At 38.0% G+C, this 14,456-nt stretch overlaps 1 protein-coding gene across 2 annotated transcripts in view; it reads left to right on the top strand.

The window, feature by feature from the left end:
* Nucleotides 1–14,456, top strand: part of eml5 (EMAP like 5) — a 77,548-nt gene that overhangs the window by 43,793 nt on the left and 19,299 nt on the right. For both annotated transcript variants that reach the window (XM_052530552.1, XM_052530551.1), the window contains 11 exons: nucleotides 2,156–2,342; nucleotides 2,495–2,600; nucleotides 4,460–4,553; nucleotides 5,220–5,320; nucleotides 6,242–6,435; nucleotides 6,532–6,643; nucleotides 6,896–7,023; nucleotides 9,156–9,297; nucleotides 11,656–11,808; nucleotides 12,023–12,154; nucleotides 14,148–14,236. In XM_052530552.1, coding sequence (XP_052386512.1) covers nucleotides 2,156–2,342; nucleotides 2,495–2,600; nucleotides 4,460–4,553; nucleotides 5,220–5,320; nucleotides 6,242–6,435; nucleotides 6,532–6,643; nucleotides 6,896–7,023; nucleotides 9,156–9,297; nucleotides 11,656–11,808; nucleotides 12,023–12,154; nucleotides 14,148–14,236 — 1,438 coding nt within the window. The remainder of the gene's footprint in view (nucleotides 1–2,155; nucleotides 2,343–2,494; nucleotides 2,601–4,459; nucleotides 4,554–5,219; nucleotides 5,321–6,241; nucleotides 6,436–6,531; nucleotides 6,644–6,895; nucleotides 7,024–9,155; nucleotides 9,298–11,655; nucleotides 11,809–12,022; nucleotides 12,155–14,147; nucleotides 14,237–14,456) is intronic.

The raw sequence follows: 14,456 nt of genomic DNA, 5'->3' as shown, positions 1-14,456 counted from the left end.
TTTACGCCACAAGCTCAGCTTTTCAGCTGCTCTGAAATAAGTTGGAGTGCAGGAAGAAAGAACTGTTCACACGTGTGGAAGTTGGACTGGGTTGAACTCACAGCACAGTTGGCCATCAGTTTTGAAGTGAAGTGAAGTGACGTGACGTGACATACGGCCAAGTATGGTGACCCATACTCAGAATTTGTGCTCTGCTTTTAACCAATCCAAAGTGCGCGCACACTGCAGTGAACACACACCCGGAGCAGTGGCCAGCCATTTATGCTGTGGCGCCCGGGGAGCAGTTGGGGGTTCGGTGCCTTGCTCAAGGGCACCTCAGTCGTGGTATTGAAGGTGGAGAGAGAACTGTACATAGACTCCCCCCATCTACAATTCCTGCCGGCCTGAGACTCGAACTCACAACCTTTGGATTGTGAGTCCAACTCTCTAACAATTAGGACATAACTTGTAAAGGTCAAATGCTTTTAAAGCTTTTCAAAAGCCTTTTTAAGCTATTGTTTATTGTATTAGTTTGTTGTATTGTAGATATTGATATTCATACGTATGTATAACTGGGGTTGCAGACACACAAGGAAACTTGCCTTTGAGTGTTCATGGACCGGCTTTGACTGTTCCAGTACGATGAATGGCCCATTGAAACAACCGCTAATAGGGCATCTACCCATACATTTCTATGGTGAACAATTCATCTGTGCATTATCCATGACCTCATAATGTTTTATCAAAAAACTTTTGATTAACCCATTTAAAGTGCAATGGCTTTATCACAAGATTCAGTCAACCAACAATGCACAGAAAGTCCAAGTAAGAAAATATCTCAATAAGAAATGAAGAGCTTATGAAGAAAATAAATAGACACCAAATAAAATAAATGTTTGTTTCATTGTGTCTTTCCAGAGTCTCTTATTAGACACCCATTTTTTTATAAAGTATGTAACCCTTCTATTGGTATTTGTGTATTGTAACCTCCACACACTGGCTGAGAGGCTTAGCTCTGGGGTTCAAAGTAAATCATTCGCTAGGCCGAACTGTCACTGGAGCAAACTTAAAGTTCTTTATTTGTCATAAAGCAGGGTTCAGGGTTAAAGGGGAGAAAACTTGAACTTAGGTACTTCTCTCCCAGGTTGCTCCTTTCTGCATTAGTTCATTTCTGAAAAAGAGGCAGGAGAGGTGTAGGATTAGTCAAGGAGATTCGCTGTACTCACGCCATCAATTAAGCCTCTATCTTCAAGAGTGTAGTTGGGCTGGCTGGGCTTGAATGCATCCAACACTGAGTTTGTCCTCTTCCCCTTCGTCTCCCTCTACTGTGGCTTCTTTATTCACTTAAATGTGATTACTAATTGGGCCCAACAGCCTGCAGCTGAGGCTGACTGTCAGAGGGGAATGCTGCACACCTGTGTTAGAGCTGTCCTTGGTCCTGAACACCACTGTTTCACCCAGACCTTGTGTCCTCTGATGGTGCTATCCATGGTGCTGCAGGTGACTGTGCTGCGTTGTGATGGACTGTTTCCTTCTGGCCACCGCAGTATTCAGGAGCCTGATGTCCCAGCTGCATGATAGATTGAGAATAAGGCTGGAAAATCACTTATGGTTTCTATCACTAAAGTACTAGTAGAAATATCTATTGCAGTGTCTCCAAAAATGTACAGTTAGCCAGTAAAACTTCAGTAAATCCCAAAATGTTTATTTCAGATGGATAAAATTTATTTATTACACTAAACCAGTATCAAAAATATAAGATAATCACAATAAAATCAAGAAATCCTTTTGTACCTCAAATTATGAAATAAAATTATTCCCAAATTTGTTGTCTTGTGTCTCTTTTAGGCCACAATGAGCCCTGTCTAGGTGAGTAAACAAATAATGAGGGGGATCTACAAATCACAACAATCAGTCTCAAAAAAAGTACAGGATTTTCTGTATCACAGCAATTGACTATTAAATGAATGACCGTGTTCGGTTCCTTTGAGCGATTTAGTGCAGACGTGGAAGAGAACTGAATCAGCTCACAACATCAACAGTTTAGTCAGTTCAAACAGAAAAGTCACAAATGTAGAAATACCCGGGTATTTTTACTCACTGGGTGCACGTATGGCATCAGTTCGGCAAACAATAAGATGTATTCAGATGAATTGTGTGTAAATGTGTGTTTCAGTTACAGAGGCTATGACTGCAGAAGTAACCTCTTCTACACTCAGACCGGTGAGATTGTGTATCATGTGGCGGCTGTGGGAGTGGTGTACAACAGACAGCAGAACACACAGCGCTTTTACCTGGGCCATAATGATGACATCCTCTGTCTGGCCATCCACCCCATCAAAGACTATGTAGCCACAGGCCAGGTACAGTCAGCTGCACAAACGTCTGTCTGTGTTATCAACATCACACAGAACAGAGATATTTATCTAGTGAATACATCTAAACGTACTTCAGTTCAACTTATTGTCACATTATGGTCAGGTCACAATAACATCAGTGTTTGTTTCTTATCAAGGTGGGCCGTGATTCATCTATTCATGTATGGGAAACAGAGTTTTTGAAGCCATTGTCTGTTCTTAAAGGATTCCACCAGTTTGGGGTCTGTGCACTTGACTTCTCAGGTATGCAGTGTTAATTAGCACTAGGGTCGCCAGCTGTCCTGTATATTGGGGTTAAGTGATGTGTCCCGTATGTGACCTCCCTTGTCCCATTATTGACTGCTACGCTGATCTAACCACTGACTGATGCAACACAACACATGAGAATGATCACAGTCACCTGTCATCGTCCAATCACCACTCCCTCATGTGGTTTATGTTGTAGAGGAAGGCTGTGGAATCCTCTGCCGCCTGGTCACTCCTGCTTTACAGGAAGTGGCGGTCACACTTATGCCAATTCCCTTGTTGTTTTGACTTCAGCAAATCAGTTCTGGGGAATGTAAACAATGTTATTATATTATTATGGTCCAGCATCCAGCCGCACAAGAAAGCTTGAAATGAGTCGTGATCAATAAGAGATGTTGTCTTTGACTATTGTAATGTTGTTAAACAGGGAAAGTAACTTCTAGCGTTTTCTTAACCTTGGACCTTGTTCTTGAAACACAACATGACCAATTTAAAAAAGTGTAGCCCATATTAAATCTATAAGTTGTCTTTAATTGAAAATTAATGGGGGGACATCCCATAGGTGTAATGGTTTTTATACTGTAGAAACTGTATATTCTATCGCCCTTCACCAACCCTACACCTAACCCTAACCCTCACAGGAAACTTTGTGCATTTTTACTTTCTCAAAAAAACTCATTCTGTATGATTTATTAGCGTTTTGAAAAACGGGGACATGGGTTACGTCCTCATAAGTCACCCTCTCTTTGTAATACCTGTGTCATACCCATGTCATTATACAGAGTTGTGTCCTGATATGTCACAAAAATAAGAGCACACACACACGCACACATATATATATACACAGTATGTATAATATATATATATATATATATATATATATATATATATATATATATATATATATATATATATATATATATATATACATACATACATACAGGGCTTGACATCAACTAGCCAATGTGGCTAGTGGTTTTCCAAAGTTACTAGCCACACAGCATTTTTACTAGCCACATTTTTGTTGTTGTGAAATTACCTGATAAAAGTTGACTATGGCGTTCTAATATTTACTTGAACTAGATTTACAACCCTTTTAAATGTAAAACCACTTTACACACCGAAATCAAGACTAAATAATTGTATAGCAATACAGGTCATTATCATTAGCTCTGATAAGGTTGTGTGTAAAGATCATTGTTTAAATAAAATGATGTATTACGATAAAGACATAAAAAGTAGCTTCTTATTGCATGATAAAAGTGGTGCATGGATGTAGAAGATTAATAAAAAAGAGCTAAACATTAGAAACACTGTCTGTTTAAATATCCGAATCAGACTCAGAATTACTTTATTGAACCACACTTGGGAAGTTCTTTGTTAAAAGTTGAAAATATATCTGCGCTAAACTTATACTTAGCCATTTTGCAGCTCATTCTTGCCAATAATGACCCATTTATACCCATTTAGGAGACAATGTGGCTAACATGTCTAATTCATTAACATGTTAATGAATGAATTAATTTGGTTATAGTGGTGTAGGTAATTCTGGAATGCTCTCTGTAAACCAGTCATATTTCTGGTTTAAAATCAAAGGTGTGTAGAAGAGCTTCTCTTGACAAAGCAAAAACAGCAGAGCCTCCTACAATCTGTCAGTGTCACTGGCCTAAACATAAATGATCCAACTTAAATTTCCACTGTAGCGATGCCTTTGTTACCTGTCAATGTGAATTACTTGAGACGTCTTGTTTTATTGTCAGCAGGGTGGAGATGGTAGAAAGTCATTACATGATATACACGGCATTATTTGGGTGATGTTGAGTGTAATCAGAGCCGTATGATGTCTGTCTCTGCAGCGGATGGGAAGAGGCTGGCTTCGGTGGGTCTGGATGACAATCATACCATCGTCCTTTGGGAATGGAGGAAAGGAGAGAAGTTCTCCACCATCCAGTGAGTGAAAAAAAAGCCCCGATTTGCTTCTTCAAAGTTGGTAGTGCATGATTGTTAGCTTAGGGGCAAATTATGTGGCTTAATACACTTTTGGCAGATATAAGCATGTGAAAGTCACAGTAATTATCTTACAGGAAAAAAAGGATAAAAAATATTGATGACTTATACATTTCCAGCTACAGCTCTTTACTCTAATAAAAACACTTTAATGTATATCCTCTCCTGGTTTATTGCTGTAATATAGCAAGGTTTTGAAGAGTGTATACCTCTTCTTGCTGTCTAAAGCGTTTGTTTTCCCCTGTCTGGCTGCTCTTGAGTTATTAGGTAGTGCAGAGCTCTAGCTGACTCCTCCCTGGGGCTTTCTCTGCTAGAGAGGATGCTTGTGCGGGAGGAAGTAAATAGGGCCTGTCAGTGCTCTGCCCGCTCCACATCGGGCCTAATGCAAAACCACAGACAGCCACTGACCCCTGCGCTGCTAAATTGACCACCGGCACTCAGACAGTGGCAAAAACAGAGCAGACAGGTCAATTACAGCCCTACAGTGCCTATTGCGAACCTTTAAACTCTTAAAAAAGATTGACGGCTGCTCAATTCAACCATTTTGGTGTCAGAAAAAGAATCCCAAATTCATTTAACAATGAACATGTCTCTGTTTTCTATTTAAAGGGGAAGTAAAGACAAAATATTTGTCATTAAAATCAACCCGTACATGCCTGACAAACTGATAACCGTTGGAGTGAAACACATGAAGTTTTGGCATAGAGCAGGTAAGACTATGGCGATGTCTGCATTAATATAGATATATCTGAAAATGATGCTTTTGTTTACAAACGCTCTCTGTCCACAGTTTTTAAGCGTTTTCCAAAAGTTGCTCATGCATAATGACACAAGTCCCAGTCAAATTCGTTATTCCATGCATGGTCTTAGAGGAGCGTATACCATTTTAATACCATTTTCACCCTAAAAATGTACAACTTTTTATGTATTTTAATTATTAACTATTTGTTTACATGATAACATTTAAGCCCTGAAAATGGCAATTTTTTGAAAATGGGTTTCAAAGAGCATATTTTAATAAAAAAACTATACTGTTATTGTCTCCATGTAAACTACAAAAACACACATTTGTGAAAAAGGGACGTTACTTTGCAGAAATGTAATAAGAATATTCTACAAAGTAATGCTTATCTTTGGCAAAGTGAATAACAGGCACAACACTTGTGGAACAAATTTAGATATATACACTCACCGGCCAAGCAATTGAACAGTACAGCTGTTCAATTGCTTGGTAACACAAATTGCTAATTGCCAATCAGATGGCAGGAAACCCAATGCATTTAGGCGTCTAGATGTGGTGAAGTTCTGAAGACAAAAGGGGGTCCAACCCGGTACGATCAAGGCATACCTAATAAAGTGGCCAGTGAGTGTACATGCATCATTGTTTTTGTATACATCTTGTTTGTATAGTCCACACTACAACATGTCTACTTGGAAGAGCATCTTCAAAAAGGTCAGTTTTTGCTGGATGATGTCTTAGTGTGGACAAAAGGCCAAAACGTAGAGGCAAAGATGTGTTTTTCAAATGTATCCAGATTCACGTGGACATCTTGCGAACCTCTTGTGGAGTATGTGAATCACTGAACACTTCTCCTGCCAGAGATCACCTCACAGACCTCTGCTATTTCCAGGTGGTGGACTGATTGGGAAGAAGGGCAGCATGGGAAAAGCTGAAACCATGATGTGCGCAGTGTACGGCTGGACGGAAGAAATGGTCTTCTCAGGAACCTGCGCGGGAGACATCTGCATCTGGAGAGATCTGTTCCTGGTGAAAACTGTCAAAGCTCATGATGGGCCGGTGTTTAGCATGCACACCCTGGAGAAGGTATCAGATTTAGCTTCAAATAGCAAACAACATGGAGTTACGATCCCTTTAACTATTTCAGAAATATAATGGGAATGTTATAATATTGTTGCTAAGGGTTTTGTGACTGGTGGAAAGGATGGAATAGTGGCTTTGTGGGACGACACGTTTGAGAGATGCCTCAAGACCTTTGCCATAAAACGAGCTGTGCTTGCCCCAGGCTCCAAAGGTGAGGACATCCCTTACATTATTTCCAAGACAATTTAGATATCAAAGATTATCTATCTATCTATCTATCTATCTATCTATCTATCTATCTATCTATCTATCTATCTATCTATCTATCTATCTGAATGACTTGCACAATTAAAGTATTCGTGTAAAATACCTGCATGCATTCTTTAAAATCATTGGATGTGTTTATTAAATGGAAACCGAGGTCATGGATGAGTGTTTATTTATAACACGTCCCTTCCTGCAGGTTTGCTTTTAGAGGACAACCCCTCCATTCGTGCCATATCTTTGGGTCATGGGCATATTCTTGTAGGAACAAAGAACGGAGAGATTCTGGAGGTGGACAAAAATGGACCCATAACTCTTCTGGTTCAGGTAAAGCACCGATTCGGCTGTTAGATTTACTCGTCAAGCCATGAAAAAAAAAAAACCCCTCTGAGAAATAAGACAAGGGCTGAAGGGTTCATATTCGGTTGATTCATTAAACAGGTCTAACCCTCAAGCTGCCTGTCATATTACATAAACTTTGCATCCCTGGACCTGAACCTACATGAACAGTTTAGGATGAGTGTCTTAGTTGTGAATTACACGTTTATCTGTAAATTGCATGCAATCATGTGCACATAATTCAAAACTCGAATACAACGATAGAGTGAATTACAGTTTAAGAATGATGTGATGTTTTTGATTTCTTCATTTCAAACAGAATTGATTTTAATGGTGTCTCATCCAAATCTCGCCACTATGGTTTTGAGTGGTTTATTATGTGTTGCTAGAGCTTGCTACTGAAAGTCAGTTCACTCTGCAGATTTAAGTTGACAGATTTCATAGAAAATGTGTATGATGGTCACTGTTAGCTTAAGGCTATGATTCAATCCAGTCTGAGATCAAACATGTTTGCTATTTTAAACCATTTTTAATATACCTAATTTTGGTTTGTCATGTGTTGATTTGTTTATTCGTCACTTGACACCGTTACATTATTCAAACCTTGATTCATTCATTCAACTTTGTACATGGCTCAGCTAATCATCAGACAAGGACCGGAACTATCTGTTTTATAATGCATGATTAATGTCTGCACATACCTCGCATGAAGGCTCTTTTTATTTGTCATATTCAAAAAAAGCCTCTTTGATATGACAGTGAACACCTGTTTCTGTTCACTTTGACAGTGAGCTGGTAATATGTATTACACAACCATTTAAATCCCCATAACAGTTCATCTATTCAAGTCACAACACGGTAGGTCTTTAAATCTCAGGCATAATGATCTTTGCAAGAGAAAATAAAACTCTTGTAACCTTCTTCAGAAGATTGATGTGCACATTATAAACTTGTTACAGTGGTTTCAATGCATAGTTTCATAATGTTTAGATTTATGGCTTTCACTTAGTGTTTTGAATGGGCAAACCTTTTTAGAAATTTCAGTCTTGAGTATGCCATCTGTTTTTGTATTTGCAATTGGTCATACTTTTTAAGAAACAGAATTTATTTACATTTTAAATCCAATTAAATTAATATCACACTTTCACTTACATTTTTAGAATGTTTTATTGTAATAATTGTAATATTTGCATAATGTGATGGGTGTTCTCTCTGTTTGAATACAAAATTGTGTAAAATACATAGTTTTGCCATCACTAGAACTAAATTGCCCCAGTTCTTCTTCAGAGACAAACAAAATGGTCCGAGGCTGTTGTTATGTAATAAATGTTAAACGGTAGTAACTGTAGACTGGGCAAAAACAGTAATTTTCCAGTGTTTCTACACTCTAGACTGCTGTGGTTTAGTTTTCACTGATTAATGTGTATTTTTGGCTTGTGTTTTAGAGTCAGGCACAGTAATTAATTACAGGTTGGTGCTTGTAATTGAAGTCATTAGTTACCTACTAAATGTTATGTTGCAGTTGGTGCAAACCCTCCATTGTTTTTTGTGAGGTTGTTATTTTGCCAAGCAGTTATTAGGATGTAGAAATGATCAAAAACAAAAACCAAACTACATTAAGAAAAGAAATGCACTTAGTCATATATAGATTTGTATAGGTCCTATTTGCTGCTAGAAAGCATTTGAGCTTGATTGAATTCTCATTTATCGCACTCTGAAATGACCGATGGTGCATCAGTTTAGAATAAGAGAGAATATCAGGGGACATTCTCTAAAACAATTATTGTGCATTAATCGTCTGACAGAATTATTTATTTGCACGTGAATTATTTTAACATCTGAATCACTAAAAAAAAACTTAAACACCATGTGTCTGGATATATGCCCAGCCATAATGGTCTTCTCCATCATTTGATAAATAACTGCCACCATGCTCACTAGAAAAATGTACAGTAGATGTACTCTTTTAAATACAATTTCACAGGCAGTAAAAGTGTGATGTAAATTGCTAACTTTACAGTCCGTCACGAGGATAGGAAAGTAGATGTGTTTGTGCTGAAATGACAGTTATGTTAATGTGTTAGCATATATTAAATAATGTGTGTGTGGACTGTATTTAGGGTCACATGGAGGGCGAGGTCTGGGGTCTTGCCACTCACCCGCATCTGCCACTGTGTGCCACTGTGAGTGACGATAAGACGCTGCGCATATGGGATCTGTCCCCCAGCCACTGCATGCTCGCCGTGCGCAAACTCAAGAAAGGTAAGCAAATGCTTGCTCATTACTCCGATTCAAATCTGCAGCTTTGTCCATGTGTACACAATAATAAAATAATGCAGAACACTTTACCAGACGCCCCTCTGTCTGATTATTAATAGCTCCTTATCTATGTACTCTTTTTGTCATTTGCATTCCAAGCTTAGCATATACAGTGCTTGACCTCGTTATGCTTCAGAAACTCAATTTGCACAGAAACACATAACTTAAGTGAAGAACACTCAGCACGCAATTGATTGCCTGAGGGCTGAGTCTCTAAAGGGATGGTTGCAGTACATTTTTGCAGAGGAACGACCAGCAATGTAATCAAATAATGCTTGATAGACCAAATCCTTAAGATGAGCTATTGACTCTTCATCAACCCTAATTAAATTACATTATGATTATTAAGAGTACACTGGGTCTTTCTTTATTTACTTGGGTAATGAACAATGATAACTTACTTGACAATGATTAAAGGACTGTGTAATTGGTTTATCACTTACGCATCCTCATGTTGTTCCAGACCTGTTTAATGTTTCATAAGCTTCATGAAAGTACACCATTCAACTTTTTGTGAAGAACAGATATTTCCTGAAATGCTTCCACTTCAGTTTAGTTCTCATTTGCATTTCTGCATAATCAAACTTGCCACATTGCAATCATACAAGTTTGGAATAACATCAGGGTAAATAAATAATGACGTAGCGTAGGTGATCTATCCCTTTTAAATTTATATTATGGCCAATAATACTTTTATGTTATGGTTGATTAAAATATTATTGAATTTAGGCATCACAGCATTCTAATGTACAGCAGGTACATTTTAAATTACATTTAATAGTGTTATTAAATTACTGAATTGGCTTTTAAAGACTAATATTAAGATGATGGCAAAGGGTGTATAGATGCAAAAATAGGAGCATGCAAAATTAAAATAAAAAATAAATAAAAATCTCACCAGCCACAAATAAGTAAATATTATAATGTATTAAAACTGTTATGATGATTACTCATGAGATGATACAACATATTATACTTTTTTAAAAAAATTGTATAATGCATTATGCATTCATTATAATGCCTTAAATGTCCCTGAAGTGCCTTGAAATACCCAACTGAAACAGAAAGAGTGGGCGGGACATATCGAGCAGCCCCACCCCCTTTTTAAAATAGCCAGTAGCCAATTATTTTTTAATCTCTGCTCTAGCAAGAGCCCCTGAGCTCGTTAAAGCTGCATTTGACAGCCACAGTATAATAGATTACCCCCTAGATTCAATGTGAAACTCTTAGTAAAACATAACCATGCCGAGGCGGTGTAGTTGTAAAAGTTTTTAATACGTGACGACTCGCACATATGATCCACTCCCTGCGATCGCATCTTTGGACCGGAGCTAAAGCCCGGATCAGACTGTGTGCGCTGCCATGGTTTGTGTGAAACAACGTGAAACCAGACATCATTTGCTCCGATCGAAAGCTTATTTACACTGTCTGGATCATTCCCTATTACCTGCATTGTGCACTACGAGCCATTCACTGTACAGGAAATACTACTCTGTGAACAAGTGAACGATCTCAGCTGGCGCTTCAGTGTCTATTTATAGTGCAGGGGGCGGGCACTTCAGATTCTAGAGAGCATTTGATTGGTCAGAAGATTTGTTGAGAAGATGAAGTGTGATGTCATGAAAATCCGTGATCCGTTTTAGCAGAAGTGAGAAACTGAGTTTGAATGCTTATATCTCCTAAATGCTAATTTTGTCATTGTTTTGGAACACACCAGTTTATTAATAATATATATTTTTTAATTAAATTGGAACTTTAAAAATATTCTCATAATGTATTTGGAATACGAGCTTCTTAGAAAGTCGTACCAAAATCACTAATATCAGCAAATAACCAATATGGCACAGATATAACTTTTATGCAGCAATTTTTTGCCATTGACCGTTGCTTGTTACGTTTGTGGCCTTTCACACAGAGCACATTCTTTTGCTTAGAAATTCGGGCAGTGGAATGGGAAAAAAACCTACAAAGCCTTGAGCCAATTTATTTGGCCTTGTTGAAACCTGTTCTGTGTGAATGACCCCTGTATCCTTTCATTGTATAGAAGAGAGCAGCGTGAACATTCTGCTAAACTTCTCCTTTTGCATTTTACGGAAGAACAAAAGTCATACCGGTTTGGACCAAAATGACAGTGAATAAATAATGGGCGATATTTAAACCAACCCTTTATTTACTACCTGTACATCTTTCTACATTCATCAGTAGCTCTAAAGAGAATCAATCTATTCAGCTGTCATGATGGATTTTTAACAACAGAGTGCTTGATGTGACAAGGTATTTAACAGATCTAACTTTGTGCAGGTGGGCGATGTTGCTGCTTCTCTCCAGATGGGAAAGCTCTAGCTGTGGGTCTCAACGACGGCAGCTTCCTCATCGTCAACGCCGACACTCTAGAAGACCTGGTGTCATTTCAGCACCGCAAAGACATCATTTCAGAAATCCGCTTCTCTCCTGGTTCGTTAACACACTTATATCACTTCAGTGCAAATGTCTAACAACAAGAATATAGCATCTGAATAATTCAGTATGATAGTATGATCTATTTCTGTACCTTCACATATGCTAATGTAATTAACAAATTCTTGCAGGAATATATTAACATATTGATAAGAAAGTGTTGGCTGAGTCGTGGTAAGGCTCAAAATTGAAAAACCAATCTTCATTACAGTAACAGGCAAGTATTTGGCTGTGGCATCAGGTGACAGCTTTGTGGATATTTACAACGTGATGAGCAGCAAGAGGGTTGGTGTGTGCAAAGGCTCCATGAACTACATCACTCATCTGGACTGGGACAAGAGAGGTGAGATGGATACAAGACACAAATACTGTACTGCAGGGGATGTTCACACTGACAGCATTTTGCAGCAACAAAGCGACCAGAAGTCATTCATCTTCAGTGAGAGTTGGGGACACAACATGAGTGAAAGGGATGCAGTCTGTCTGATGCAAGTTGTTTAACTTCATGCACTTATGCAATGTGGAGACTAGTTGATGTAAAGACATCTCTTGTGAGTTCTTGTGATCCATGTTCTTCTGATGAGAGGAGAGCGGGGTGAGTTGAGCCAGTTGTTATTTACAGTGTGTTTAAATTGTGCACATGACAGTAATGGGTCCAGTATGTACATTTCAGGATGTGGTGCATCCTTGCTTTCAAAAGTCTCTTGGCCCATTGGGGGGTAAATTGAGCCTAGAGAGAGGGTAAGATGAGCCACATGGAGTTAAACTGTGCTATTGATTATGCTGAAGTAAATATTTTCACTTCATGCAAGAATTTTCACTTCATGCAATTCAATAAAAATGACTTGTGTGATCCTTGTGGTGAACTGACCATCCATCCAGTGTGTTTCCCTTCCTGTGGCTCAAGACACTAATAAGGACAAAGAGATCTGGATAAAGAAATGGAAGGATGAATGACATTTTAAACTTTTTATTTAAAGATAAATACACAGTTTTGAAGGCATTTTTTCATTATTTAAAAATGTCAGAACAAAATACAGTTCACATTGAAGAATAAAAAGAAATGCTATTGACCTTACAGTCCTAGGCTAATACTCAGCAAAACAAGTTCAAAACAAAGAACAAAATCAAAAATGCTTGGTCTAAAATGAATGAAGAGTGATGTAGAATTACAGTAAAATAATACTTTATAATCATAATAAGGATGAGCCACTGGCTCAACTTACCCCAGGATTTTCGGCTCAAATTACTCCACTCCTACCCTTCTAACAAACTTGTATCATCCTCCAGTTTACAGCTAATATCATGCTAACAATATGCCCTCATATTATACAGTAACTTCTTAAAGCACAAACACGTAAATACATTTTTTTTTTATAGTTTTTTTTTTTTTTTTTTTTTACTTTAATGTAGTTAGTTACCAGTTATCCCATGGGCCTCTCTTCATCACAGGGTGAATAAAATAGAAAACTCTTAATATATTTGTGGTCACATCACAAATATTGTTCAATGTTGCCTAGAGAAAAGGGGTGGCTAACCTCCCCAAAGGCTCAAATCACCCCGCTCTCCCCTTACTGTGGCAGATCGGAGACCTGTCAGAAAATAAGGATTCTATAAACTGCCTTGAACCACACCAAACTCTTTAAAGATGCTTTTCATTCCAAGTTGTATTTTATAAGTGATTATAAAATAATACATGTATCAGAAAATAAATAAAATAAATAATAAAATGAACTCTCAGAAAATAAACAGTTTATTTATATACGTATATAATTGTGTTTTTAATGTTTATTTTTTAGCATAGATAAACACATCATGGGAGAATTCTGTCTCTCTCTCTTTTTTTTTTTTTTTTTCTCAAAGTAATGACAACTCAACACAATGCAAGCACAACCTTATCTCAAATTATGAAATGATATCTCAAATGTGTCTTTAATAACAATCTGTATAACATTTTTGGAGCAAAGTGGCTGACTTTTGTCTCAATTAGGCTAATGTAAAAGATAGTGTTTATGTATCCATACTCCCCATTAGAATTCATTTTCATACTGACAAAACATCCGCTTAATTGGAAATGACTGCTTACGAATGATATTTAGCTTCACCTTTTCATTTTCCTCACATATTATATGTCATATTTCATCTCAAGCTCTTCTAACACTGTTATTGCTCTTGGCAGAGTACACTGACTTGGACAAATCTTTATTAGGTGCAGAGTTGTTTGGTGTGGTGGAAATTATGCCACAACTGAGGGACAGTTGTAGTTTTTACAGCGAGGCATATCTGAATTGGATGAAACCTTGTCACCGCATCTCTCTTCTGTTTTCTTGTGTTAGGGAAGCTTTTGCAGGTCAACACATCAGCAAAGGAGCAGCTATTTTTTGAGGCCCCCCGTGGAAAGAAGCAAACCATTCCTGCTACAGAGGTATGGATCCTGAACATCTCACCGTGTGTCACCCTGAGAGGGGAAGGGTACTCTAAAGAGCAAGAACACGGACCATTTTTCATTCGCTTGTCTCTAAATTTGGAGGCAGGGAATTAGGCCGTGCTTAAGGCCACCAATATGTTGGGACAGACAGTGAATGCTTACCTTAGTAACTTAAGCATTTTGGCCACAGTCCCCATTGGATTGAGTGGGATTTTAA

Source organism: Carassius gibelio, chromosome A17 (assembly GCF_023724105.1).
Source record: "Carassius gibelio isolate Cgi1373 ecotype wild population from Czech Republic chromosome A17, carGib1.2-hapl.c, whole genome shotgun sequence".
In the NCBI taxonomy this organism is placed as follows: Eukaryota; Metazoa; Chordata; class Actinopteri; order Cypriniformes; family Cyprinidae; genus Carassius; species Carassius gibelio.
Note: the sequence above shows the minus strand (reverse complement) of the source record. Positions and strands in the feature narration are given on the sequence as shown.